The following is a 26609-nucleotide window of genomic DNA, read 5'->3' as shown; positions in this document are numbered from 1 at the left end:
AAATGTTGCACATGCAAGATTGTAAATAAGATGCAAGATTGTAAATAACTACTAAGAGTATGTGTTCCTAATAAAGTGGCCAGTAAGATTTTGTTAGGGTCAATGTGATCAGTATGAGCGTGTCTTTCAATTCGTAAACAGAATAGGTGAAAGACGGGGGTTGGGGACATAGTGTATACAACGGATGGGCTACAGCCAGTAATTGTATATCCAAAAAGTTTATCTGTATGGTAGGTGTTGCTTATAAAATAACCAATGAATGTACGAATGTAATGTAATGAATCAGGGCAGCACGATGGTTCGGTAGGGCCTGGGTTCGATTCCCAGGTGGAGCGGTCTGGGTCCTTTCTGTGTTTAGTTTGCATGTTCTCCCACAGTACAAAAACATGCAGTCAGGTTAATTGGAGATACTAAAATCCCCCTAGGTAGAGCTGGGGGAGAAGAACTGGTGACCTGGATAGGGTGTTTCCAGCCTTTCGCCCAGTAAAGCGGTGGTAAAAGCGGTGGTAAAACAAACAATGAATGTCTGTATCAGATGGATGTACCTAATAAAATGCTTGGTGATCGTATAACTGTAATAATTAAAATTCTATAGACTATATAAGTAAGGTCTGTATGTATACCTATGCCCTTGATGATTTCTGCTGCATTGATCCTTGGCCCTCCCAGAGTCACAAAGGCATCAAATACATTGTACAGCACCTGCATAAGGAGCAAAGAATAAACCCAAGTAAGTAAAGGACAGTACTGTTGGTCAGCTGATTACTTTAATGCAAAGGAAAAGACTCAACCAACCACTGTGACTCCATCATTGAGCAGTGACTCTCCAAACACCCAGATGAACAGCACCTCGTTCACATGCACCTCCTCAAACACAGCGATCACAGCCACGGGATCGACAGCGGCCAGCAGACTGCCAAACAACAGAAACTGTAACAGTCCGATATGCAGGTCACCTGATGAAGAGATACAAGGTGTCAAAGCCTGACATTGAACAATGCAACATTTGTAATTTTTTTCATACAAAACACTCAAATGTACCCATAGCTCCTCCTAACCAGCAGCCCCAGAGGGAGACGCCCACCGCGCCCGCGTTCCAGACCGTCCCGATAACGGCGTGGACCAGGATGGCACCCAGGTTGCTAAAGAAAAGCTTGTTGGGCATGAAGTAGCCCGTATCCAAGATGATTTGTGGAAGTAAGAAGTAGAAGAAGTTTCTCGGGGTGAGCGAGAAGGTCTGCCGCTTGTCAGCACCCCAGACAATACCTCCCAGGATGAAACCACAGAAGATGAGCAGACCACTCTCAGGGAAGAAGCTTTTAAGTCGGGTGTTCAGCTGGGCCACTGCAAAAAGAATGAAAAACAAATTCAATTATATTGTCTACAAGTATCCACTGCAAAACAAACCCCATCAGTGGAAACAATGACTTCATGTGTTCCAGTCACACCAATTTCTAACAGGTGTAATGAATCAATTATATAAAGGAAATCATACGCTTCCAACTTTGCAGCAATAGTTTAGGGAAGGCCCTTTTCCTGTTCCAGCATGACTGTCCACATGTGCACAAAACAAACTCTATAAAGACATGACATGTTAAAAGTAACACCAGTGGCCTGCACAGAGCCCTGACCTCAGCCCTACTGTACAGCTTTGGAATGAACTGGAACATCAGTCGAGCTTTCTTGACTTTCTTGAGCTTTCTTGAACTAGGACGTCCAACAAGCTCATGGTCAGGTGTCCAAATACTTTGGGCCATATAGTGCATGTGACTTCCTTATACGTATATACAGTATATATATGCAGCATCAGCCAACCTTTAGAGTGGGTTAAGGGCTATAGTAGGATTTGAGCCCACAACCTTCCGATTGACAGTCTAGAGCTCCAACTATTGAGCTTCCACTGCCCTTACAGCTACAGTTTGGGACATTATACGTATATCAAGCCCCTTACCTTAAGCCTATTAAACATAAAATAAATAAATAAAATGAAATAAATTGTAGGTCAGACCTTACTGTGGGTCTTTAGACTTAATGTGCAACAAATTCCCGCAGTCCAAAGTCTTATTAAAAGCATTTGCAGAGCAGAAAAGAATGGAAATCATTGAAATCTCAGGACTGCCATGACACGTTCCTTATAAGTCAACCAAGACCAAGAAGATAAGAAAGGAGACGTCTGCAAATCGGTGTGATTCAGAAATGAGCCGTCGTCCATCATTTTTATTCATCAAAGCACAAAGCAAATTACTTTAAGAAAGCAGTGCACAGACGTTAAATGAAGTCATGCGAAGTCACTTCCTTTGTGTAGGGGATTTGTAATATGAGCATCATTCGTAACAAGTCTTCCATGACAAATGGGTGAACCACAAAGCCAGGGCATTACAGTTAAGGTTAGCCATCGAGTGTGAAATTATCTCTACATAAGTTTACTATAAATGGAAAAACGTCAGAGGACGGAATTTCACAGTTAATACACCTGTGATGTGTGTAGCAGCAGCTTTGCTAATTTATTTGATAAATTACTTATTTAGATGCATGACAGAGCAGCATTACAAATACATTTAATCACAAATCAACTGTATAATAAGCAACTTTTCCCTCCAAGGTAAATGTACAACCCCTCTTTGCCAACTACCCCACTTGGTAGAGTTTAGCCAGATTTAAAATATCCTGGAACATCATGGAATCTGTAATGTCAAGTACTGTAACAAGTTGTAGAAAAAAGCAGCCCCAAAACATTAAGGATCTTTCACCATACCTAGCAGTCAGGATTAGATTATTTTCTGTACAGCCATCCTACATTTTATCTCTACCTTACATTGAAAAATAAAGCTCCAAAAATATATATTTTGGAGCTTTTTGTATTCTATAGGACCATAGAGTTTGGTTCCAGTTAAAGTTCCAGTATCATTTATTCAATAGGACCATAGAATTTGGTTCCAGTTAAAGTTCCAGTATCATTTATTTTATAGGACCATAGAATTTGGTTCCAGTTAAAGTTCCAGTATCAGTTACAAATTCCATAAGCTTACTCTTGGTAGAGTTTAGCTAGATTTAAAATATTCTGGTAACGTCATGTACCATAACAAGTTTTTCAGGGCGTTTGTAAAAAAAAAAAGCAGCCCCAAAACATTAGGGATCCTTCACCATACCTAGCAGTTAGAATTAGATTCTTTTCTGTACAGCTATCCTACATTTTATTTCATCCTTACATTGAAAAATAGGGCTCCAAATAACTATAGAACCATACAATTTGGTTCCAGTTAAAATTCCAGTATCATTTATTCTATAGGGCCATAGAATTTGGTTCCAGCATCATTCAAGTTCCAGCATTATTTATTCTATAGAACCATAGAATTTGGTTCCAGTTAAAGTTCTAGTATCATTTATTCTATAGGACCATAGAATGTGGTTCCAGTTGAAATTCCAGTATCATCTATTGAATTCCATAAGCGTACTCTTGGTAGAGTTTAGCCAGATTTAAAATATCCTGGTAATGTCTTTTAGGGCGTTTGTGAAAAAAAAAAAAAAAAAGCAGCCCCAAAACATTAAGGGTCCTTCACCATACCCGACAGTCAGGATTAGATTATTTTCTGTTCAGCCATCCTACGTTTTATTTCTACCTTACATTGAAAAATAGAGCCCCCAAAAAAGCTCTATTTTGAAGCTTTGTCTATTCTATAGGACCATACAATTTCGTTCCAGTTAAAGTTCCAGTATCATTTATTAAATTCCATAAGCTTATGATTGTGGTTAGATAAAAGAAAAAGGTTTTACTATCTTCTGGACATGTCCAAGTGTGATTCTTAGGTCATTTTCTGCCTCTTTAACCATCCTCTTCACTACACTATTCAGCAACAAGCATATTGACAAATCTGTTATTTTGAACATTTAAGTAAATGCTGTGTGTGAATAATCATCCAAACAGACCTATTTATTACCCCTATTTTACCCATCTTTAGAACATGGTAATAATTCTAGTGCTAACTAGATGTCGAATCTACAATGCTGTGTATTCTATCACTTGTTGCCAAGTCTACATACCAGAAATCTTTGCCACTCCAGCCACAAATATCCACACTACTACCAGGTACGGAGTCTCCACATGGTTCCACCTTACTGTCATCAAAGAAATATCCGTCAGGTTTGTCAGTGCATGATTTTTTAGCTTCAAGCTTTGGGGATCCACTCCACTTTGTACTCCAGCCATTGAGGTAGTAGCAGACATCAGAAACACTGACACCAGTAAACCAAGCATGTCTTTAGTTAGTTGATCCCTTCACACCTGCTGCACAGTTAGTCAGGTCCTGTCTTATTGTGTTCAGTCAGTGAAGGTAGGACGAAGCTTTTGTTACTTCGTTCTTTCCCACATACACAATTACTTGTATTATCATTCAGAGTTCCTGTTCAGTGAGGGGGCAGTGGAGCGATAAGAACAGACTTCTTAAAAAATCCACACAGTCTTTTAAGCTGACAGTGTACAGAAAATGGCTAAGGACGGCCCCCTTGCACATATAATGTGTCATGTAAGTTAATGTAAGTTAAATATGCAATACATTAGGATATTTAACTTATAATAAAGTACAAAGAACTTTGTTCAGTATGTCTATACATAAAATAAAGAATGCTATTAAAAATCTGACTTCATATATTTTTGGTTTACTTAGGTATGTACTGTATAATCTTATTAATATTATATTATATTATATTAATATTTATATTATATAGTTGATTAACCTTTCTAGAATCTGGTATAATCTGGACATCACTTTTCTACATAGTCACCTTCCAATGCGTTTTTCCCAGCATTGTACCAACTTTTGGTGGCACGTAGCCACTGATGCACCGCTGCTTTGACATCATCATCACATGAAAATTTTCTTTCCCTTAAAGCATCTTTGAGTGGTCCAAAAAGGTGGAAATCAGATGGTGCTAAATCCAGACTATAAGCGTCTCTCGGACACGACCGATTACTACTCCTTCCACCCTCACCGCTTCCAACCAAAATATAAAAGTGCGGAAGCTTTATGTAGGTTATTACTCGCTCTGGTATATAGAAACATATAGCTCATGGTATTTTCAAGAATTTAAAATTGTATAGTTGAAATTGTATTGGTCCTTTTATTGTGTAGGTAGTTGACCTATGTAAAATTTTGCATTCTGTTTACTTTAATCAGTCTTAAGATGAATCTAGAACCGGTTATAATTTGAATTGACTGAACATAGTTCAAGAAATGCACATACCTAGGTCTATAAGGGCCCAGAGGACAAAAACCAAGCCAAGGAACTGAGATTCTAAATCAAATTGTTGCAAGGCAATCTAAAATAAAGTGAGTGAGTGTTCCCACCCAGGACCACAGTGACCTCAATCATTTAGAAATGGAAAAAGTTTGACACAATCTTGAACCTTGTTGAGGCAAGAAGATTAGGGAGGTACTATTGAACATTAAGCAATGAGCCGAAGCATACAGCCAAAACAACACTAGAGTGGCTTCAGAGCAGATCTCTGAATGTCATTTAGTAGCCCAGCCAAAGGCCAGACTTTTATCAAAAATGACCACCCAGTCTGACAGAGCTCTAAGAATGGTTACTTTTAAGTACCTGTATTAAGACGTGGGCAGTTAGAATCGTCCATTTCTTCTCAAGCAGTTCCTTTAAAGGCAGTTGTTTCTTTCATTTTATATAAATTGCATACAAAATATCTCCTCTAAAGTGCCATAAATGACCTTAAACGCAACATTATTACCACATTAAAAAAATTCAACAAGTCCCCACTGAAAGTGAACTTTCTCAGTCTCTACAGGAACTTTGTTTTAATAATTGACATAATCCTTTCACAATGTCTGTTAGTGAGCCTTCTGGAGTAAAAAAAAAACCCCCACAAATTTCCTGATATATATTTACAGAAACACTTAATTTAGGGATCTATTCACTAGGGTGACTATATTTTGGTTTGCAAAAAAGAGGATGGCAGCATGGGCCAGATGGACACCTGCACTGGGTGGAAGGTTTGGTTTCAGGGGGAGGAGGGTGATTGGCAAAGTAATTTCATGTAATTGGTGGCAGTATAACAAATGCATTGGGGGAAAAAAGGATGTATGGTCACCCTACTAGTCACACAAGATAAACATAATTTGGTATGTTTTTATTTATTCAATGCCCAAGAATGCCCTGCAACCACATGACAGCTGACCAACTGGCTAACTGCATTTAACTATGCCACAGATAGAAACGAGTGAGAATTCAGGTTCTGAATCTTGATTTTGATGAACCTACTTTTAAGGATTTATTTCATTTGAATTCTTACAATAAATCAAAACCAGTGACCATTTGGCTGCATCCCAAACCATATACAAAATACACTATGGCTAAAAACCTCACCAAACCCATGGACCTTAATACTGATCTGGCCCTCGCTTTGTGACTATAACAGTCTCTATGCTTTTACAAACTTTATGTCTGTGAATTTGTCTACATTGAGTAAGGTTGATGAGTTTATTTAACTCATCAAACCATGTTTTCATGGAGCTTGTTTTGTACACAGGGGTACAGTTTAACAACTGGAATAGGGCCTTTCCTAAATTGTTGCCACAAAGTTGAAAGCATTTAATTTATCTTAGTAGCAAGGTTGTTCCAGCCAGCAAGGGGGGATCAGGTACACCAGTTTTTCTTTCTCAGTATTTGATTCATAAAACAAACAAAAGAAAAGGTTTAGCTAAGCATCGAGTTCTGTACGTGCACAGGCACAAAAAAGGAAGAAAAAAAAGCTGGAACAGGGTTTAAATACACAGAATAATGATCTTCCATAGGTGTAACTGCTTATAGAATTACTTTTATACACCAGTTGGTTTTCTGTCACGCTATGTAATACATGTATGTAATTTGAGATGAAGTCTTTTGTTGTTTCCAGCTAGCAAACTGCTCATTTACTCTCACACATTAGCCAAATAGTAAGATTTTAGTATCTAAGGTCTCATTTGACATTTGTATGTGCTTATTGGTTTATAAGTGGCCAAAATATTTAAAAAACAAAAACATGATAGCTATAATGCCATGTAGGTAGCTTTAGCACCTAGTGACAACTAGTGCCTAGATAGCAGTAGCAATAAGTATCTACTATTAGTATCTACATTTACATTTACATTTTCAGCATTTAGCAGACGCTTTTATCCAAAGCGACTTACACAGTGAGCGGAACACGATGAGCAATTGAGGGTTAAGGGCCTTGCTCAGGGACCCAACAGTGGCAACTTGGTGGTGGCGGGGCTTGAACCGGCAACCTTCTGTTTACTAGTCCAGTACCTTAACCACTGAGCTATCACTGGCCCCCCAGTATCTAATAGTACTATGTATAAAAGGATCACATTAATACATATTTGTAGCTTCTAGTATAAATTCTGTTATTGTATGTGTTCAAATCTTCCTCATGTTTTACCCATCTTGGGATAATCATACTTTTGTCACGCTAAATGTACACGTGATTAATAATTGTTTATATGTTTTTATATGTGCTTTAATATTGGTGCTACAGAGTGTCAATAAGAGTGTCAATAACATAGATTTTCTTTGTGTCAGGTTTATTTCTTGCCTCAGGTCACTGGCTGTGAGAAATTTTGCATGTTCTTTCTTTGCCTATATGGGATTCTTCTGTGTACCCCAGTTACTATTTACCTCCCAAAAAGATGCAAAAAAAGGATTGGAAAGATAGTTGTATGTATGAATTGGCACTCTGACTATGCTGTGTTCTTGACTGTGCCAACTATTTGTGGGTGACGCCCACAAAGTGAGAGTATTTACATGCTTTTGGGAATGACCTGGAGTACCCAGGATAAACCCAGACATGGGTGAAACGTGCAAAACTCCTCACAGGCAGTTAAGAAAGGCAATAATTGAACACAGGCTGTTAGGACTCACGTTGCTGTGTGACACAGTTCTGCTCTTAAACCCATTTAACTCAAATCCACAAATGCTGGAAGGTGGATTGGCTGCTCTAAAAGAAGAATGTCTTTATTTGTCATATAAACATATTCCGATGTATAGTTTCTTCGCGTATCCCAGCTTACTTGGGGGTTGGGGTTAGAGCGCAGGGTCAGCCATTGTATGGCGCCCCTGGAGCAGAGAGGGTTAACGGCCTCGTTCAAGGGCCCAACAGTGGCTGCATAGTTGAGCTGGGATTCGTACTCTCAACCTTTCAATTGATAGCCCAAGGCTCTACCCACTAGGCTACCACTGTCCCCTAAAATTGCCCCTAGGTGCGAATAAATAAAATTATGGTGTTTTCTGCAGCCAAGTGGTGCAGCGGCTGGTACACCAGCACTGGGATTCTGAACTACCTGTGTTCAAATCTCAGCTCTGCTACCGGGTGGCTGGGCGCCCTCTAGCAAGCACAAAATGCTGGTTGGGAAAGACTGGACTAATAAGTGGGTGGGGTGTTCAATCGTTGTGCAAGGACTCTGGTTAGCGGGCTGAAGCGCCTGTACAGAAGGTCAGCATTTGCTCCACTGGTACTCCGCTCTGGATAAAATGGTTACTGAAGCTGAATGAACAAACTAAGGAATAATTTTATTTAAAAAATAATAATATTGTTTGTAGCTCTGTTTGTTTTACACTGTGCCTATAAAAGATGCTAATTACATCAAATTTAACACCAAAAGCAGTGCTGTTAGTGCTAACATGACGTAGCAACTCGTGGCTTCAAAGACATTTAATCACAAGCAAGCCATTTATCATCTGAAGTCTTTATAAACCCAGATTATTTCCCGGTGCCAGCATAGTCAAGGCCACTGAAACCTAAATAGATTATTTATTTATTTCATTGCAGAGAGAGAGAGTGATCATTTCTTAAGCCGCTTGGAAGCACTGGGTTGTTAAATGTCTGAAAGACCTGCAGGGTACGGTTAAAGAAAAAATGCCAGCAAAAGAACACCAGGATCCTGAAGCTGTAACCTTCTTCGGTGTCAAATTCACAATGACCCTGTAAGTTACCAATACAAACATTTCTAGTTACAGTTCAGTACGGTGTAATTTGCAGGTTGTATTGCCTTGACTTACAAATGACATGAACGTATGTTGACTGTTTACACCTTAATCATGAGGGTTTACTGTCAACAGCACATTGTCAGATGTATCATTGTATCATTAGTTCACTTGTTTTGTTGCAATGTTCCACATTCCTAGTCTGCAGTTCACTTGTTACAAAAAAATCTGAAAACATTTCGTAACAAACCAATTTGAGGGCAACCAGGTGGCACAGTGGAGTATTTCACTAGCACACCAGCGCTGGGATTCTGAACTCCCTGAGTTTGAATCTCAGCTCTGCTACCGGTCAGCTGGGCTCCCTCTAGCAGGCAAAATTGGCAGTGCCTGCAGCAGACAAAATTGGCCACCAGTCTGCTGGGTGGGAAAGACCGGACTAATAAGAGCGTGGTGTCTTCCAATGCTGTGCAAGGACCCAGGTTGGCAGCCTAAGGTGCCTGTACGGAAGTGGAGGAGTATGGACATTGGTACATGACTCTCTGTGCGCAATATCTGGCCTTGTGTGTGAGTCCTCTGAAGTATGGGCAAATAAAAAGGGATCGAGGGACTGCACATGTGTCAGAGGGGGTGTGGGGCAGGCAAATATACCCTCCTCTGATGTGATCGGGATGCCCAGCAGTGAAAGACTAATTGGCTACGGAAATCAGGAGAAAAAGGGAGAAAATGCATGAATAAAAACGAAAAAAGGCCAATGTGCGTAACACGGTGGACCCCTGAGCAAAAGACAAGGAATATGGTTCAATAAATTCAGATGGATTCATTCTTGGAGGACTCTAAAACACATTTTAACCTACAATACATGTTGCCAAGTGCTAAATACAGTCGTTTAACCACTGACTGTTCTGCTTGACCATATAACAGTCAATTAATATAAGGCGGTTTTACAGGACTTATGGTGCCAACACTCTTCCAGGATGAAAATGAACCCATAAATACAGTTATTCAAAAGTGGCGAACAACTGAATAAGGTCAAGGCCCTCACGGTCACCAAATATGTTTGAAATGCAGACTTTTTGGAGAATGTTCCAACGTCCCACTACAATAGTTGGACAGGTTTTCTTTTGGAATTGGGCTATTCTGGACATTTTATAATCATATTGTGAGATGCACATGTTGCACAAATTGTCCTAACTATGTTTTATGGCACTGATGTTCCTAATATTATTAAATATAATTATAAAAAATATATATAATATAATATATTATGATATATTAAAATATATGTGATGTATTAGATTAAAATTATAATAACATTTATGAAATTAATAAATATATATTAATAAATGCTAAATAATAATAAACAAATATAAACATGAATTAATACATATTAAAAATATATTAAATACAATTATAAAAAATATAAAATTCATTAATTAGACATGGTCAGAAGTATGTGGACAGAAAGCATTTTTAAGCATTTTTATGTATATATTAAATTCTACTATTTTCCTGGATATGGTTGCAAAAAACTCTAGGCTGAAACACAACCTAGACAGCGTGCCAAACGTCTTGACTGTAACCAGAGGAATTGAACCCAGACCCTTAGGACCCAGGTTGCTTCTCGATACCCACTCTGTTTTGTTTCTGTTCTAAATGTATTACAAATATGTTACTTTTTGTGGATGTATTTTATTGAAACATTCCATGATCCATTTATAGGGAAGCATTATGTATTTAGCCAATAACCATTTGAAGGTATTTTGCAAACAGGGTGGCATGGTGACACATCTGGTAGACTGGGTGCCACATAGCAACATTCTTATGTTCTTGGGTATCTGGGTCTGATTGTTGTTTCTAGCCTCTGTCTGTACTCCTGAACTCCTGAATTCCTGTTTCCTTTCACCTCCCAAAAACATACAAAGAAAAACGTCCTGCAGTGTATGGATTAGGGGTAAGGGTTAGGGTGGGGCTAGGGTTAGGGTGTGTTCCTGCCTTGCTCACAGCGTGATGAAAATGAACACATGAATAAATGAATCTTGTTTGAAACACGAAAATCTGACCTTGTGTCCCCTCCTAGGAACTGAATATGCCACCACCATATTGCAATGCATAGAACTGTCCTCTGGATGGCAGAGATAGTCATAAGAAGGGCCTTTCATCTGTAACACGTGTGACCCACACAAACCCATGTAATTTAAGCTGGTTATATAGTGTTTATGTTGATTTTATCTTATAAATATATATAGTTGAGCTTACTCATATTTCATGCTTTGTCCTAGTAGGCAAGTTTTGATATTTAATAGTAAAGTTTGCCTATAAAGCTTTTCACAATTAAAATGGTAAAACTGATCAAATGTGCATTCATCTTTAGTAGCAACGTCAAGTCCAAGCACAAGCTGTGTGGCACCAACAGTACCGTAACGAATATTTTAGTTATCACATATTATTTTAGTGGTCAGTGTAGATGTGAAGCTGTTCGTTATACAGTATGTACACCCATTATAAAGCTGTTACACAATAGCATACTCCTGTACAATCATTAAATGATTGATTACATTTATGCATTACAATTAACAGTCAGCTAAACATTAATAATTGTGACAGGCTTAAAACAGCACTGAAACAATGTCCATGTGGTTTAGTATCCTGGTCTCACACTCAAATCATACAAGAAATATATATATTTTTTAATTATAAACCCCATTTTTAGAAAAGTTGGGGCATTTTGTAAAATGTTATAAAAACAGGAATCTGTGTCAGTTAAAAGAATCAATCTGGTGCCTGCAACACACTCAAAATTGGAGAGGTTTGAAGTGGAGTAAAAAGTGAATATACAAAAAGTTACACTGTTTTAAAACACTCCACAAAAAGCAGCTGAATTGGTAACAGCCACGGGTGAAGTTATTATGATTGGGTGGAAAATAGTGATCCACCAAAGGCTCAGTCTTGTTAAGAAAAGATCATGGGTCATGGCTCACCACTTTGTGTCAAACTTTGTAAAAAATAGCCAATAATTTAAATAAAAGATGAATGCGAGATTGGAAATAATTCTTTTACAGAATTATTCAGAATTATTCTTTTATAAGTCTTTTACTATCTATTGTACATAACATTGTGAAATGATTCAGAGAAATCAAGGAAGGCAAAGAAAGAAACCTATCATCCCATTAATTACACTTTTTACTTGTTTGGGAACCTAACATACTTTAGCTTCCCAGTAGTCTGTGCTCATGATATGCAATGCAATTTCAATCATACATATCTAAACTATTCTAGCACACATACTCTGTGACTACAAAGCCCTGCTGTTGTAGAACTTACAGAATAAGGCCTGCTGAAATAACCAAGGACTTCCTGGGAAAAGACATCACTCTGATGGCAGCTTGTGTCTCTAAAATCCCAATATACACTTCTGTGTTAATGGTATCTTGACACATATGCAAGTCACTCATGTCATAGGCACCATTAGAGATGTCGGATTTTGTGCATTTTATTACTAGCAATTTGTATGGTCCTTTTTTCTTGATAACTAAATGTCTGTTTTCTCCCAAAAACAAGCTAAAATGTGGACTCATGTGGACCTGAGATTTTTGTGTAGAACTGATGCATAGTTGCATTGCTGTATGTATAGTAACAGACTGTGTTAAGTGGCTATGGTTTACCGATATACTCCCAAGTCCAAGCTATAATTACTACAGTAGCTTGACGGTTTCTCATAATAGTTATCTATTGGGATACCCTACATGGACTTCACAAAATTATGTTCCATAGATTATAATGATTATTTGCAATCTTGCAGTAAGGATTTTTTTAACTGAAAATTCTCTCACAAGGTTTGGAACAAAGTGGTGAACCATGAGCCACCTTTGCTTGAAAAGACTAAACTTTTGTTGAATCCTTACTTTATATCCAGTCATGATTCCCTCACCTGTTACCAATTCACACACAACAAATGTTTCTACAAACTTATTTAACCTCTTGAAACTGCCAGTTAAACTTATTTAACTTTTTGAATTTTTGAAACTCAGCGCCCTTTATCAAGAAATTTGTACCCTTAAACTCAACGTGTTTAGTTCATTTTTTTAAAATGTATTTATTTACTTTCAAATTAACACTGAACAGCCGCTTTGTTCAGCTCTCGGCTTGAAAACTAAAACAGTGAAACGTTATCAAAGTGTGCATGTGAGGTGAAACTGCATTTGTGTGGAATAACCATCAGATTCACTCTGAAAGCTCCACATGTATCTGTATTTAGCAGGATTTTCCTCACTGTTTCACTTTTAAACTTGTGTTACAGCTTGGGGTTCTGAGAAATTGTAAGAATCAGCTTTTTATTTCAGTGTTTTTATATTATATGTCAAAAACAACCCCATTATTTTACATTAGCCTAAAATACATGCAAGTCCACGGGACCATGGAACGCATTAACAGGTTTCCCATACATCCTTATTGGAAAAATACCTTGAAACTCAACGCCTTTTAAACTCACCGCCAGTCCCAGAACCAATTGACGTTGTGTTTCAAGGTACCGCTGTATTTGCAAAATGTTTTTAAGTTGCTCTGTGAAAACCTTCAGTTAAATAAACCTTTAAGAGAATTAAAATAATATTCATAACAAATCAGAATCTTGTCTTTATTGCATTTTTTTTTACAAAATGTCCCAACTTTTTTGGAATTTCAGATCTTAGTCCCCCATGAACCGGGGAACAAATACTTCAAATGAAAGACCCTGGTCTTACCCCTGAGTTTTTATATTAGTGCTCAATCCTGTAATTATTCCATATAGATTAAGTTTTCCTTTATCAATCTTTTAGTTCCCCTGAATATATGAACAACCACTTTAAATTAAAGGCCCTGGACCTCTTCCCTAATTTTTTTTGGATTGGTAATCAATACTATAATTATTCCATATAGATTAAATTTTCATTTATCAATCTTTTAGTTCCCCCTGAACCTGTGAACAAATACTTTAAATTAAAGACCCTGGACTTCCCCTTAAATTGTTTAATTGGTACCCAATCCTATAATTATTCCTTATAGATTAAGTTATCAATGAATATTAAATGTCTCAAATTGCAGTTTAGTAAAAAAAAAAAACTCTGTTTAAACGCTTAAAACATTTTAATCCATGCCCATCAGCTAATGCCCTTAGATAACCCTAATTCAATGATGTGTGTATGCTTCTAGTTCAATCACAGCCTTTTAGTCACACCAATTTATCCACTGATTCACTGCCACAGTGACCAAAAGCAAATCTCACAGGTTGCACACAAACAACATTCTATATCATTATTAGGCCTATAGTATAGAAGTGGCTTTGAGTGTAGAAACATTAAAAAAAAAATAAAGATGGATGATAATGGGACTGCATTATGACCCCATGCCAGTGGTTGCTTACCTAGTTTGCACAGCCAGCAGACGAGGACCCACAGTGCCACCAAGTACGGCACCTCCACATGATGCCATTTCCAAGTGACCACTGCTAGAGTATTCATGGTGGTGGCATTGCTAGTGCTAGTTTCTGCTGAGGTCTCGCTGCTGGTGCTGGTGCTGCTGCTCCTGCTTCCGTTCTGGAATATGCCAGCATGACAGGGTGTCCAAAATACTAGCAGCACACTCAGGAGAAGGACCGGCCGAAGGAAAAGCACCATGCTGGAAATGTTTTACTAGTCTGAATAATGTTTTAGTCTGTTTTGTCCTCTCTCATTTAGGTTATTACACTATCTTACATGTAATTACTAGCATTTCTTTGCCCTGTCTGACCTTAAAAGTGTTACGCCCAATCAGACTTCAGACTATTCTTTGCTACTCTATTCTTTTTTTTCTAGCTCAGAGCCAGTTTCGTATTATATCTTTATAATACACTTTTTCTGTCAGTGTGCTACATATATATATCACCTGTGCTTTAGGAATTGCTCCTCCTCTCATCCAATAGTAATAGTAAGGGTGAGGCCCTGCCCCCTTAGCTCTCACCCCTAGCTTTACAGGTGCAGAACCTCTACCTAGCATTTACTCAGGCCAAAACTAAGGTGGATCCAGTTTAATTTATGACAAATGTGGTACAGAGTTGTTTTTGTTAATCCAGCTTAAAGACTTTAATGTATTTAAGATCTTTGGGATGATTCTCTTATTACAATTACTGACTGTAGTCCATCTGTTTCTCTGCCAACTTTGTTAGCCCCCTTTCACACTGTTCTTCAGTGGTCAGGACCCCGAAAGAGCAGGTATTATTTGGGTGGTGGATGATTCTCACCACTGCAGTGACACTGACATGGTGGTGGTGTGTTAGTGTGTGTTGTGCTGGTATAAGTGAATAAGACACAGCAGCGCTGATGGAGTTTTTAAACACCTCACTGTCACTGCTGGACTGAGATAGTCCACCAACCAAATATATCCAGCCAACAGCGCCCCGTGGGCAGCGTCCTGTGACCACTGATGAAGGTCTAGAAGATGACCAACTCAAACAGCAGCAATAGATGAGTGATCGTCTCTGACTTTACATCTAAAAGGTGGACCGAGTGTCTACTAGAGTGGACAGTGAGTGGACACGGTATTTAAAAACTCCAGCAGCATTGCTGTGTCTGATCCACTCATACCAGCACAACACACACTAACACACCACCACCATGTCATTGTCACTGCAGTGCTGAGAATGATCCACCACCTAAATAATACCTGCTCGGTGGTGGTCCTGTGGGGGTCCTGACCATTGAAGAACAGCATGAAAGCAGGTTAAAATGGTATGTAGAGAAATAGATGGACTACAGTCAGTAATTGTAGAACTACAAAGTGCTTCTATATGGTAAGTGGAGCTGATAAAATGGACAGTGAGGTGCAGAAACAAGGAGGTGGTTTTAATGTTATGGCTGATCAGTGTATGACCAGAAGCATGTAGACACTCCTCCCACTGATTCCAGGTATTTCAGACAATCAGTAATATAAAATAAATGAAATGCTTCTAACTTTTTAACAGCTTTGGACTGAAGTTGAGGAACATCTGCATATTGCCCTGAACTTAACCCCACTAAACATCTTTGGGATGAAATGGAATGCTGATTGTGAGCCAGGGTGTCTCCTTCGACACTTAAGACACAAATATCACAAAGTCCTGCAGACAAATGTTTAAATCATGTGGAAATCATTTTCAGAAAGGTGGAAGCTGGTATAGTTCCAATAAGGAAGGGGGTACTATAGTTGTGGAATGGCATGTCCAACAAGTTTATGGTCAGATGTCCACATACTTCTGGTCATAATTTTATATTATATTAATAATATTATATTTATATTAAATTGCTATTGTTTGATTGTAAAACTTTTGCCAGAATGCTCAACCGTTTGTGGTTTATGTGCTTCAGTGCATGTGTGGAATACACCAAGAGAACAGTACATGTCTAAATGTTAGATACCTATGACAAGTGGGTTCAGTGGCTTTGGCGGCATTTTACAGGCATAGTGTGGGTCTGCTTGAAAGAAAGGGTCATGGTGAATTAATACAAAGTCCTCATGACTGATTAAATGACAAATGTATTCTGATGTGGATAGTCTCTTTCAGAATAACAATGCCCCCCAAGAGTCACAAAATGCTTTGATCAGTGTCAAAATGATTTGAATTACATTATGTGGCTCAGATCAAAACCTAATCTAACACCTATATAATATTCTGAGAACTGATGGACAGAAAACAGCATTCAGTTTAATAACACCAGTGTAAAAAAAAGGGACACTCGGCTGGCTATGCCCTAGCCCATCAAGACTGAGAGTCTCAGTGGTGCCACTGGCCAGGTAAGGCAAATATACCATCCTCGGGAACGGATGTAATTGGCTACATTAAATTGTGAGGAAAGGGAGAAAATGTATAAATAAAATAGTAAATAATTGATCTAATAAAGAACAATGCGCATTTTCCAGAAGGGTGAAAATACAGCATGTGATCGTCAGCTTTAGCATGTTAAGAAAATGAGAAATGCATCATAATTACCACTACTTTTAAGTACAAAAATTAATACTGAGACCTAGACAACAACTTTTGAATTGAACTCCAGTGTGAGACTCTTCTCCAGGTCCATGACGTTATGACCTTCATCTGGCCTTAGAAGGTGAAACTGTGTATTTATTGTTTTGCCTGTACAACAAGCCAGTAGGGGTTTGAAGCAAAACGACGCAAACGAAGCAAAAAAAGTGCAGTGACTGATTTCAGTTGTAATTTACAGTAATGCTTAACAGGATAACACCTTTGCCAGCTTTCTGGTTAGAGAATCACTTCCAAATTTGTTGTAAAACAGTTACTATGTTCAGTTCCCAAACAATTAAAACGTGTAATTAATGGGTTAGAGAATCTGGTCTGAGAATCACTGTTCTACAGTTTAGAAAAAATAATAAGATTAAATTTTTTTTTTTTACTATTTTTTACCTTTTGGAAACAATTAATATACCTAAATACAAACCCCATTTCAGGAAGAGTTGGTATGTTTTATGAAATGCAGTAAAACAAGAATCTGTTATTTAATAATACTCTAATTTCTCTAACAGACAAATGGACAAAATAAGATCAAATCAATTTTATTTAGTACATTTTGAATTCAATGCCTGTGACACACTTAAAATATGGGCAAAATTAGAATGAAATGTTGGAATATTTATGTTTAACCGTTTTGAATCATTCCACAGTAGGCAGGTGGATTGTTAACGGGCCAGTGCATCATGATTAGGTATTAGAAGAGAATCCACCAAAGACTCATTGCAAGTCATTGCAAGCCAAGATGAGTCACTCCTTCCCACTTTGTACTATTTGTCAACACAAAATTGCAAACAATATACGTCTTTCACCATCTGCCATACGTAATATTGTAAAAAAATATCCCAGATAAATCTTTATCTGTGAAGGACAAGGGTGGAAATCATTGCTGAATAGGCATGACTATTGAGCCTACAGTTGACACTGCACGAAAAACGTCATAATTATACCAACACGTGATTGGAAGTCCAGAAAAATGTTGTCACTTAACACAGTCCAGCGCTGCTTTAGTAAATGTTATTACGTAAAAAGAAAGCCATACGTCAATTCCGGGCAGAAACAGAGGTCAATGAGACAGAAAAACATCAATTCAGTAAAGTAAATAGAATAGAATAGAATAGAACTAAAGTTTTAAATTTGTATATAGCATGACTAATATCAAATTCCCACAGTTCCCACTACACAACTGGATCTCTTGTAATCAGGAGTCTTACAAGTCGGTGTGGCTTTCACACTGCATGACTGATCAGCGATGGGGGTTTCACACTACACCATCTATCACCAACTGGAATTACGTTTTGTCACGAAAACAAACGCAAGAAGTGACGAGGGGTTTAATGATACCACCTCCAGAAATGCACGTCAACAAGTAGCGAGCGATCAAAGTTTGTGTGCTAATGTGCAGCGTAAAATAAAAGAGGAAAAATAAATGAATCTGATTGGATTTGGCTACACGAGCAGCATGGATTGTTCTATAGTGAGTTGGAGGTTAATACATATTTTTTGCAATGCAATGTTGGTGTTATGTTTTGTAGAGAACGATAAGGTCACAAATACTGTAAAACTTGTGCTCATTGCCAGTCGGCCAATTCATATCCAGATATTTGACATGCTGGATATATAACTTCAGTCGCCGAGCGCTCGGATCGAGTTGTTGAGTAGTTCACACATAGCGATTGAGAGCCGAGTTTATCGCCGAGCGAACACAGAGTTCCAGGGCCCGCAAATCTAGCGTCAACCAGTCGGTGAGCGAAAATCAGGGCAAAAATTGTGTAGTGTAAACTACGCATAACCATGAGCTTGTTGGTAATTCTATTCCCAAGCCATAGGCATTAGCACAGAGTTGGCGCCACTTCTTTTCAACCATAAAAGTCTTTATACTTCAAGGAATGCTTTCCACATGAATAGTACCAAATTAAGTATCATTTACGTAAAGGAACTAAAATTTGTGAGGTATAGAACTGATGTTTACTGAGAAGATCTGGCTCACATGATGAGGATGATCAGAACTTTGCTTTGTGCAGTTCAATGGAGTTCCAACACACCAAACTTTGTCAAACCATGTGTTTTTGGTTTTTGCACAGGAGCAAAGTCATGCTAGGACAGGAAACAGCTTTTGGAAGCTTATATTTATTTTGTATAATTGTTTTCATACACCCGTTAGCAGTGGATGTGTATAAACATCTAAATTTTATTATTACAAGAGGTGTTTGTATACGTTAAGCCATATAGTGTATGACTGCAACTGCAATCCCATTACACTGTTCTGTTCCAAATTCCTAGAAGTCCTCAAAGCATAAACCAATGCAAATCCCAGTGCTTTGTATAACAGCGGCACCCTGGATTAAAAGATCTCAAAGCAGTATTGAAACATACTGTTTTATGTTCTTTGTACTGTATCTGTATCGGCATTAGCCCTATAGTACTTTGTAATTATTATGTATTGTTGTCAGAGACAACAAATCCAGGTGATCCAAGTCAGCTGGTGTAGCAGGTTCATGAGCATGTCTCTAAAAATGTATCAAGGACGTCTAAGGACACAGGGAAGAACATTTTCTTAGAGCTGACTCGTCTGTGGGAGTTTTAAGCAGTTTTAAGAGGAAACAAGACAAGCTGATACAATAATGACTGTTAATGAAAAAAAAAAAAAAAAAATGATTAGAGTCATTAATGTGAATTCTCCTAAGGGACATTATATACAATAAGGACCACCTTCCTTAAAACGACCACCTCCTTGTTTCTACACTCACTGTCCATTTTATTGGCTTCACTTACCACATAAAAGCCCTCTTTCATGCTGTTCTTCAATGGTCAGGACTCTCCCAGGACCACCACAGAGTAGGTAATATTAGGTGGTGGATCATTCTCAGCACTGCAGTGACACTGACATGGTGGTGGTGTGTTAGTGTGTGTTGTGCTGGTATGAGTGGATAAGACACAGCAGCACTGATGGAGTTTTTGAACACCTCACTGTCACTGCTGGACTGAGAATAGTCCACCAACCAAAAATATCCAGCCAACAGCACGCTGTGGGCAGCGTCCTGTGACCATTGATGAAGGTCTAGAAGATGACCAACTCAAACAGCAGCAATAGAGTGATCGTCTCTGACCTTACATCTACAAGGTGGACCAACTAGGTAGGCGTGTCTAATAGAGTGGACAGTGAGTGGACACAGTATTTAAAAACTCCAGCAGTGCTGCTGTGTCTGATCTGTGTCAGTGTCACTGCAGTGCTGAGAATGACCCACCACCTAAATAATACCTGCTCTGTGGTGGTCCTGTGGGGGTCCTGACCATTGAAGAACGGGGTGAAAGCAGGCTAAAAAAGTATGTAGAGAAACAGATAGACTACAGTCAATAATTATAGAACTACAAAGTGCTTCTATATGGTAAGTAGAGCTGATAAAATGGACTGTTATGGCTGATTGGTGTGTATATATAATTATATCTCTACATGCTATCATCCTATGTCCCACATCTACGTACTGTATGTTCATGTGTTTCTATTTGAATTTAATATGAGGGATCCAGCTTTGTAGCAAAACAAGGAAAAAGACTTAAGATCTCAAGCTACAGGAGTTTTATATCCAGCCCACATCTGCTGCAAGAATATTGCCACAACACACAGTATTGTGTAAATGCTTCTTAGACCTGTAGCTTGGTCAGAATTAAAAGTATCATTACACCTGACATAGAGAACTATGTAATAACAATGCTATTGTGTAGGTGTGTGTATTCATACTTGTACAATGTCGACATTTTTTATAGCGTAGCTTTGATTGTTCCACCATTCAAAGAGAAGAGGAATAGAGCTCTGATTTCATTTGCTTTATTTAGAAGACATGACATGTATAAATGGAATAACAATTGAACAGCAAACTGTAGCAATGGAACCCAGACGAGGCACCGCACAATATTTCACACAATATGTGATCTCAAACTACTGATATCAAAGGTTAGACAGAAGACAGCAGCCACTCAGTAGAGTTGCAGGACAACCTGAGAACAGCAGCAACGGCAGAATCTGCTGAAAAAGAAAATTGATGAACATGTACACTTTACACTCAGCACTTAAATGTCTTTAAAATAAAAATTTTTATAAAAACTGAACCATGTCCCTGTTTGTATTTTACTTGTATTTTTGAAGTTTTAAGAAGTAATTCCTGTGTTTTTGCGTTTGTCAGCAACATTAATAGCTTTACAAAATGGACAAAATAAGCCAAAGTATGTTGACATTTTTTAATCAGGCATGGTTTGCATTTACAAGCCCCCCCCCCCCCCAAGCAGAGGATTTATCTAAGGATCAAGGTTTGAAATTTGTAGAATCAAGCCTATTATCTTATCCATTTTATCAGCTCCACTTACCATATAGAAGCACTTTGTAGTTCCACAATTACTGACTGTAGTCCTTCTGTTTTTCTACATACTTTTTAGTCTGCTGTCACGCTGTTCTTCAATGGTCAGGACCCCCACAGGACCACCACAGAGCAGGTATTATTTGTGGTGGTGTGTTAGTGTGTGTTGTGCTGGTATGAGTGGATCAGACACAGCAGTGCTGCTGGAGTTTTTAAATACCGTGTCCACTCACTGTCCACTCTAGTAGACACTCCTACCACCTTGTATATGTAAAGTCAGAGACGATCGCTCATCTATTGCTGCTGTTTGAGTTGCTCATCTTCTAGACCTTCATCAGTGGTCACAGGACGCTGCCCACGGGGCGCTGTTGGCTGGATATTTTTTGTTGGTGGACTATTCTCAGTCCAGCAGTGACAGTGAGGTGTTTAAAAACTCCATCAGCATTGCTGTGTCTTATCCACTCATACCAGCACAACACACACTAACACACCACCACCATGTCAGTGTCACTGCAGTGCTGAGAATGATCCACCACCCAAATAATACCTGCTCTGTAGTGGTCCTGTGGGGGTCCTGACCATTGAAGCACAGTTTGAAAGGGGGCTAACAAAGCATGCAGAAAAACAGATGGACTACAGTCAGTAATTGTAGAACTACAAAGTGCTTCTATATGGTAAGTGGAGCTGATAAAATGGACAGTGAGCAGCGGTGCATCAGTGGCTGATGGCATTAAAAAGTGGTGCAACACTGGAAAAATGCATCAGAAGGTGACTATAGAAAATTTATATCATTTGTTTTTAAAATTCTTAATAAATAGAGTAAAAGAACCCTCGTATGTGGTGTTAGCTTTACACCAAATGTAACAGAACCCATGTCTTCCAAAAAGTTCCACCTTGCACTCTTCAGTCCACAGTATATTATCCCAAAAGTCTTGAGGGTAACCTACTCTTAAGCATAGTGGTGACAATATTAAATCTCAGGGCTGTTTTGCTTCCAGAGGAACAGATTAATAAAGAAGAATAACATACTTCAGATTCTCAACCTTAAACTGTTACCCAGGAGGCTAAATCTGAACTCACCAAACACAACCAAAACACAAGTCAGAACTGGTTTAGCACTGGATCAATTAGGATTGAATTAATCGGCTTTTCAAAGCCCTAACCTCAGCCCTAGAAGAATATGTGGATTGTGTTAAGTCTGTGCCATAAAACCAGCACATTTGGTAAAATTTTACCAATTTTGCCAAATAAAGTGACCAAGATTCAACTAGAATTATGCAAAAAGTTTGTAGATGGCTATCAAAAGCATCTGACTTAGATAAACAGACTAAGGTCAAAAGTATGTGGATACCTGACCATCAGGTTGTTGCACATCGTATTCCAAAACCATGGGCATTAATATATAACTCCTTTTGAATTATCATCCAGAGTGTAGGATTAATTTCATATAACAAATTTTACATACCTGTCAGCATTGGGTGTGTCTGAATTATCTAAACTCATAAATTATGAGGGTGTCTACATGCTTTTCGCCATTTAGTGTAATCAGCCATACCATTAAAACCACCTCCTTGTTTCTACACACACTGTCCATTTTATTAGCTTATTTTACCATATAGAAGCACTTTGTAGTTCTACAATTACTGACTGTAGTCCATCTGTTTCTCTACATGCTTTGTTAGCCCCCTTTAATGCTGTTCTTCAATGGTCAGGACTCTCCCAGGACCACCACAGAGCAGGTATTATTTGGGTGGTGGATCATTCTCAGCACTGCAGTGACACTGACATGGTGGTGGTGTGTTAATGTTAATGTGTGTTGTGCTGTTATGAGTGGATCTCACTGTCACTGCTGAACTGAGATAGTCCACCAACCTAAAATATCCAGCGTCTTGTGACCACTGATGAAGGTCTAGAAGATGACCAACTCAAACAGCAGCAATAGATGAGCGATCGTCTCTGACTTTACATCTACAAGGTGGACCAACTAGGTAGGAGTGTCTAATAGAGTGGACAGTCAGTGGACACGGTGTTTAAAAACTTCAGCAGCGCTGCTGTGTCTGATCCACTTTTACCAGCACAACACACACTAACACACCACCACCATGTCAGTGTCACTGCAGTGCTGAGAATGATCCATCACCTAAATAATACCTGCTCTGTGGTGGTCCTGACCATTGAAGAACAGCATGAAAGAAGGCTAAAAAAGTATGTAGAGAAATAGATGGACTACAGTCAGTAATTGTAGAACTACAAAGTGCTTCTATATGGTAAGTGGAGCTGACAAAATAGACAGTGAGTGTAGAAACAAGGAGGTGGTTTTAATGTTATGGCTGATCAGTGTATAACAGTGCAGAAACTTTTTGAAGATCCCTCGTAGTGTTAAAATGAGTTGGAATGTGTGAAACTTTATAAGGGTGTCTACATACTTTTGGCCATGTATTGTATAAATATAGGTGTGCAGTATGTATATGTATATTGTACACGTAGGACGAAAAACAAATGTATAAAATGTATTTTGAATAAATGTTTCATTAAAATAAATGTACATCATTAAAATACAGAAAAACAAAACAGTTGCAAAAATATTAGAAGTGCACACATTCTTTGGAAAATATCAAAACATGTACTTGTAGTTTGTGGATATTTTTTGATGACTCTTGGATTAATGCAATCAACATTCACTGCATTTGTATGATCTGAACACACCTTGTACCAGGTGTGCTCAAAGCTCTGAGACCTGCTACTTCTAAGCTCAGCGTTGAGTCATGTAGTCTCACTGAGGTGGACAGTTATTTTCTGTTTAAAATGGGATTATTTTACACTGGAGTATTGTTGCTCTTTACGTAGGTCACTAATCCTTTTTCTTTTATTTTGATGAAACATTGCCAGTTTTACTGCCAGATCCTGGATAAAGTTACAGTACAAATAATAAGTCCCAGATTTGCAATGAAATGTTCCTGTGTAAGTAAACATTTAACTGTAATAATCACTACTGGTTCACATCAATCGTTATGCTTTAAGCCCATATTTGTTGGGAAGTTTTAAAACCTTGATGCACTTTTCTTTTGTGGCTTTTTTTAAAGACTCTTGGATTAATGGACTTAATTCACTGAATCATTCACTGCATTAGTAAGATGTAAATATTCCCAGAGCACAGTGTTAAGCGATAAAGAGGAAGTTATGACAGTTTATTTAGTTGGTTTGTGTGTATTTGTTATAATACTTCAGTAATCACTTCATCCAGATCAGGGTTATCCGGGTCATGGTGAGTCCAGTGCTTTTACTGAATAATACTGAATATAAAATGGGTGGGATGCCAGTCCTTCCCAGGGCATCACAGGTTCACTTACTCATTGACATTTAACAGAAACATGGGTTGTTGTCACTGTCGTCCAGCCCCGGTTCTGGACTGCTTTGCTTGGAGGGGGCATGTTGATAGTCATGTTTTTGAAGCCAGAAATATATTCAAGGCTTGATTTGTGCATGAATGATGACAGCCAAGCTATTGATACTGGCTTAAAGTGATGTATGAGGTAAAGAAATAAAAATGCATGTTTTCGAACTTAAACTTAAAACACAATGATTAAAAAATACATGTTGATTATGTAAATGGAGAAAAAAGATTATCTAATTGTATTTCATTTTAATACGCCCCCTTAATTAAATTGCCATTACTAATAGAACAACTCTATTTCTTGAAAGGCTTTAATACAAATTTAAGTCAAAGCTGACAAATGTACCTACACACAGACTGAGAATATTCAAACGTGGAAATAGGAATGAGTGAGAATATTTATATTATTGGGAAATTAAAATATAAAGAAAACAAAAGAATACTAATTCTGTAAAAAAAAAGTGTTTACCAGTATACCTGCCTCTCGCTCACACTAACAGAACATATACTGCCGAACTGAACTGTTTGGGGCAGTCCGCCGATTTTTATATGACTCAAAGAGCCAATCAGGAATAAGCAAGGAAATATCTTCACACTGTAAAACAAAATGCATTTTTGTGATTGGTTCAGAGATAATTTTAAAAATAGCCGTTGCTTGCATTGTGCTTGGGGGGGCAAAGACACAATTTGGGGGGGCAATGCCCCCCTCAGCCCCCCCCTAGCGCCGGCCCTGCTGTCGTCACATTTTGGGTTCCTCTGCTTTCTGTTTGTATTGTTATTTTTTAACATTTGTGTGTATAGTAACCAGCATGCTGTCTTTTTTAACCACAACAAGTGTTCCACTTACACAAAGTGTCACAGTAAATGTATAAAGCAAATCAAATTTGTGACAGAAAATAAGTCCCAGAATTACCATGAAATGTTCCTGTGTAAGTAAACTTTTGACTTTAACTGTAATAATCACTACTGGTTCACATCAATGTGATATTGGTAGCACCAACTCTAAAATCCAGGGTTATGCTTTAAGCCCACATTTGTTGGGAAGTTTTGAAACCTTGTACTTTTTTGTGGCTTTTTTTAAAAAGACTTTCGGATTAATGGACTTAATTCACTGAATCATTTACTGCATTAGTAAGATCTAAACACTCCTGGCATTCCCAGTATGTATTTGTTATAATACTTCAGTAATCACTTCATCCAGATCAGAGGTTTTCAGGGTCATGGTGAGTCCAGTGCTTTTACTGAAAAATAATGGATATACCCTGAGTGGGATGCCAGTCCTTCCCAGGGCATCACAGGTTCACTTACTTATTAACATTTAACAGAAACATGGGTTGTTGCGTTACTGTCGTCACATTTTGGGTTCCTCTGCTTTCTGTTTGTATTGTTCTTTTTTAACATTTGTGTGTATAGTAACCAGCATGCTGTCTTTTTTAACCACAACAAGTGTTCTACTTACACAAAGTGTCACAGTAAATGTATAAAGCAAATCAAATTTGTGACAGAAAAAAAGTCCCAGAATTACCATGAAATGTTCCTGTGTAAGTAAACTTTTGACTTTAACTGTAATAATCACTACTGGATCACATCAATGTGATATTGGTAGCACCAACTCTAAAATGCAGGGTTATGCTGTAAGCCCATTTGTTGGGAAGTTTTAAAACCTTGGTGTACTTTTCTTTTGTGGCTTTTTTTAAAAGACTTTCGGATTAATGGACTTAATTCGCTGAATCATTCACTGCATTAGTAAGATCTAAACACTCCTGGCATTCCCAGTATGTATTTGTTATAATACTTCAGTAATCACTTCATCCAGATCAGAGGTTTTCAGGGTCATGGTGAGTCCAGTGCTTTTACTGAATAATAATGGATA

General features: G+C 38.2%; 1 protein-coding gene across 1 annotated transcript in view; it reads right to left on the bottom strand.

Moving 5' to 3' along the window:
* The window catches only part of slc9a3.2 (solute carrier family 9 member A3, tandem duplicate 2), a 31522-nt gene extending 16898 nt beyond the window's left edge, over nucleotides 1-14624 (bottom strand). The window contains exons 1-4 of the mRNA XM_062985447.1: nucleotides 14372-14624; nucleotides 1042-1344; nucleotides 796-956; nucleotides 624-702 (exon numbers count right to left, since the gene is read on the bottom strand). Of these exons, the coding sequence (XP_062841517.1) occupies nucleotides 624-702; nucleotides 796-956; nucleotides 1042-1344; nucleotides 14372-14624 (796 nt within the window). The remainder of the gene's footprint in view (nucleotides 1-623; nucleotides 703-795; nucleotides 957-1041; nucleotides 1345-14371) is intronic.
* Nucleotides 14625-26609: the final 11985 nt, after the last annotated feature.

This window comes from Trichomycterus rosablanca, chromosome 2 (assembly GCF_030014385.1).
Source record: "Trichomycterus rosablanca isolate fTriRos1 chromosome 2, fTriRos1.hap1, whole genome shotgun sequence".
Taxonomy (NCBI): Eukaryota; Metazoa; Chordata; class Actinopteri; order Siluriformes; family Trichomycteridae; genus Trichomycterus; species Trichomycterus rosablanca.
This window is presented reverse-complemented; position numbering and strand designations above follow the sequence as displayed.